The 1,858-nt window shown below is 42.9% G+C and overlaps 1 protein-coding gene across 1 annotated transcript; it reads right to left on the reverse strand.

The window, feature by feature from the left end:
• Positions 1 to 221: 221 nt before the first annotated feature.
• Positions 222 to 734, reverse strand: LOC109862864. The gene has a single exon (XM_020443027.1). The coding sequence runs from the start codon at positions 732 to 734 to the stop codon at positions 222 to 224; it is 513 nt and encodes a 170-aa protein (XP_020298616.1).
• Positions 735 to 1,858: the final 1,124 nt, after the last annotated feature.

Raw genomic sequence — 1,858 nt, forward strand, 5'->3', positions numbered from 1 at the left:
TATCTTTTCCCCCCACACCCTTCTCCCGTTTCCCTGACCTCTAATCCCCCTCCCGAAGACCTTACCTAACTTTCCCCTTATCCTTCTCCCACCTCCACCATTCACCTTCAATTCTTATCCTATCCCCATCTACCCAGACATTTTTTCCCTTACTCCTTTCCTCCATAGCTACCTCTCTCAGCTTCTTTCTCACTTCCCTTTCCCTCCAAGTTAAATCCTCGTCAATCCATACTCTTCCACCTTTTAAATTCTTTTTCTTTTCCCAAATTCTCCTTTTGACCTCTTTTTTCCACCCTCACCCACACCATCTCCCCTTTATCCTCACTACCTCCGTTCAATCTTCTTATTTCCTCCACTTTAACTACAGCTCTAATCTCTTTAAATACTTTCTCAACCTCCCATCTTATATCCCCTTTCTCCTTCTTTACTCCCTTGATTATCAAATTTCTTCTTTTCCTTTCTACTCTTTCCCTCATCTCTATCTCCCTCTCTATAACCACCACTCTCCCCTCAAGACTTCCTTCCCCTTCCCTTTTCTCCTTCTTTTTACTCTCCTTTGCCACTACTCCCTTCTCCGCCATCCTACTTTCTAGTATTTTCACTTTCCTTATTAGATTCTCCTTCTCTTTCTTCCATCTCTGCCCTTCCTTCTTCCATTCCTCTATCTCCTTGCCCATCCTTTCCGCCACTTTCCTGAAGTCCTCCATTTCCCTCCTCATATCTCTTCCCACCATTCTCTCCTCTCTGTCTCCATTTCACTAATTCCCCCCTCTTCTTCATTTTTTCCACTCTACTTCTCCTTCCCTCCCCCGGCGATCTTAATACCTTCTTACTACTCCTAAATGCCCACCCTTCCTCTCTTCCACTCTCCTCTTCCTCCTCCTCCCCTTTCCTCTTCCTCTTTAACCATTTCTCCAACACCGAGTTCACGCTCGCAGATCTCTCTCTCCCCCTCCCCTCCGTCTCCATAAATCTCTCTGCCGCATTTTTCTTTCTCCCCTCTTCCTCCGCCATTCCTAAGACACCACTAACCAGAATTTCCAACCAGCCCTCACCTCTGTCCCAATCTTTGAACTCACCTAGCCCTTTCTACACCAACTGCACTTTCTGCACCTTCTATTCCCTTTGCTCCAGATGCTTCGTACGCTCCAACTTACCACACCACTCCACACCTAACCTCACAACCTCACTCCTACGATTCAGCTCGTCATCCTTTCCCTCCTCCTCGCCCCACCCATTATCTCCACTCTTTCACTCACGCCTCCACAGACCACCTTCACTCTCTCAATTTCTCTCTCTTTAACACCCTCTTATACACAAAAAAATCATTATCCCAAACTTGCGCTTTCTACAGCTAAACGTTACACCGCGTAACGGAAGTCCCTTGTAGTAGTTATATATTTATTCAATATTGTTTTTTATTGTATATTGGTTTTCAATAAACGTACAAAAGTTTACGGCTTCTGACGGTGTTTTCTTTTCTACCTACACTTCTGACGATTTGTTTTTTGTTTTCCAACATAATTTATTATGTTTGTACAAATTTTCGTGACTGTACCCAATTACAATTATTTCCTTAATCATTTTCATAATTTTCCGCCTATTTTCACTTTTGTCTTCCAGAGCGACTTCGGACAAGCGAGTTTTATTTTTATCGATAGTAATTGAACATTTTCTAGTAAAAATTAGGACTGTACCGAGTCACATAAAAAGTTATGTAGCCAGCTCTTAGACTATTCGTTTATGTTCTTTTTGTTCGTGTTGTAAGCGTGTAAGCAGGAAAGGACGAAGCCTACACGCTTACAACACGAACAAATTTACAACTTTTGATGGTTTTTAACCTTTAGAGGGCCGGGAT

This window comes from Pseudomyrmex gracilis, unplaced genomic scaffold (genome assembly GCF_002006095.1).
Source record: "Pseudomyrmex gracilis isolate BER0280 unplaced genomic scaffold, ASM200609v1 scaffold_2539, whole genome shotgun sequence".
In the NCBI taxonomy this organism is placed as follows: Eukaryota; Metazoa; Arthropoda; class Insecta; order Hymenoptera; family Formicidae; genus Pseudomyrmex; species Pseudomyrmex gracilis.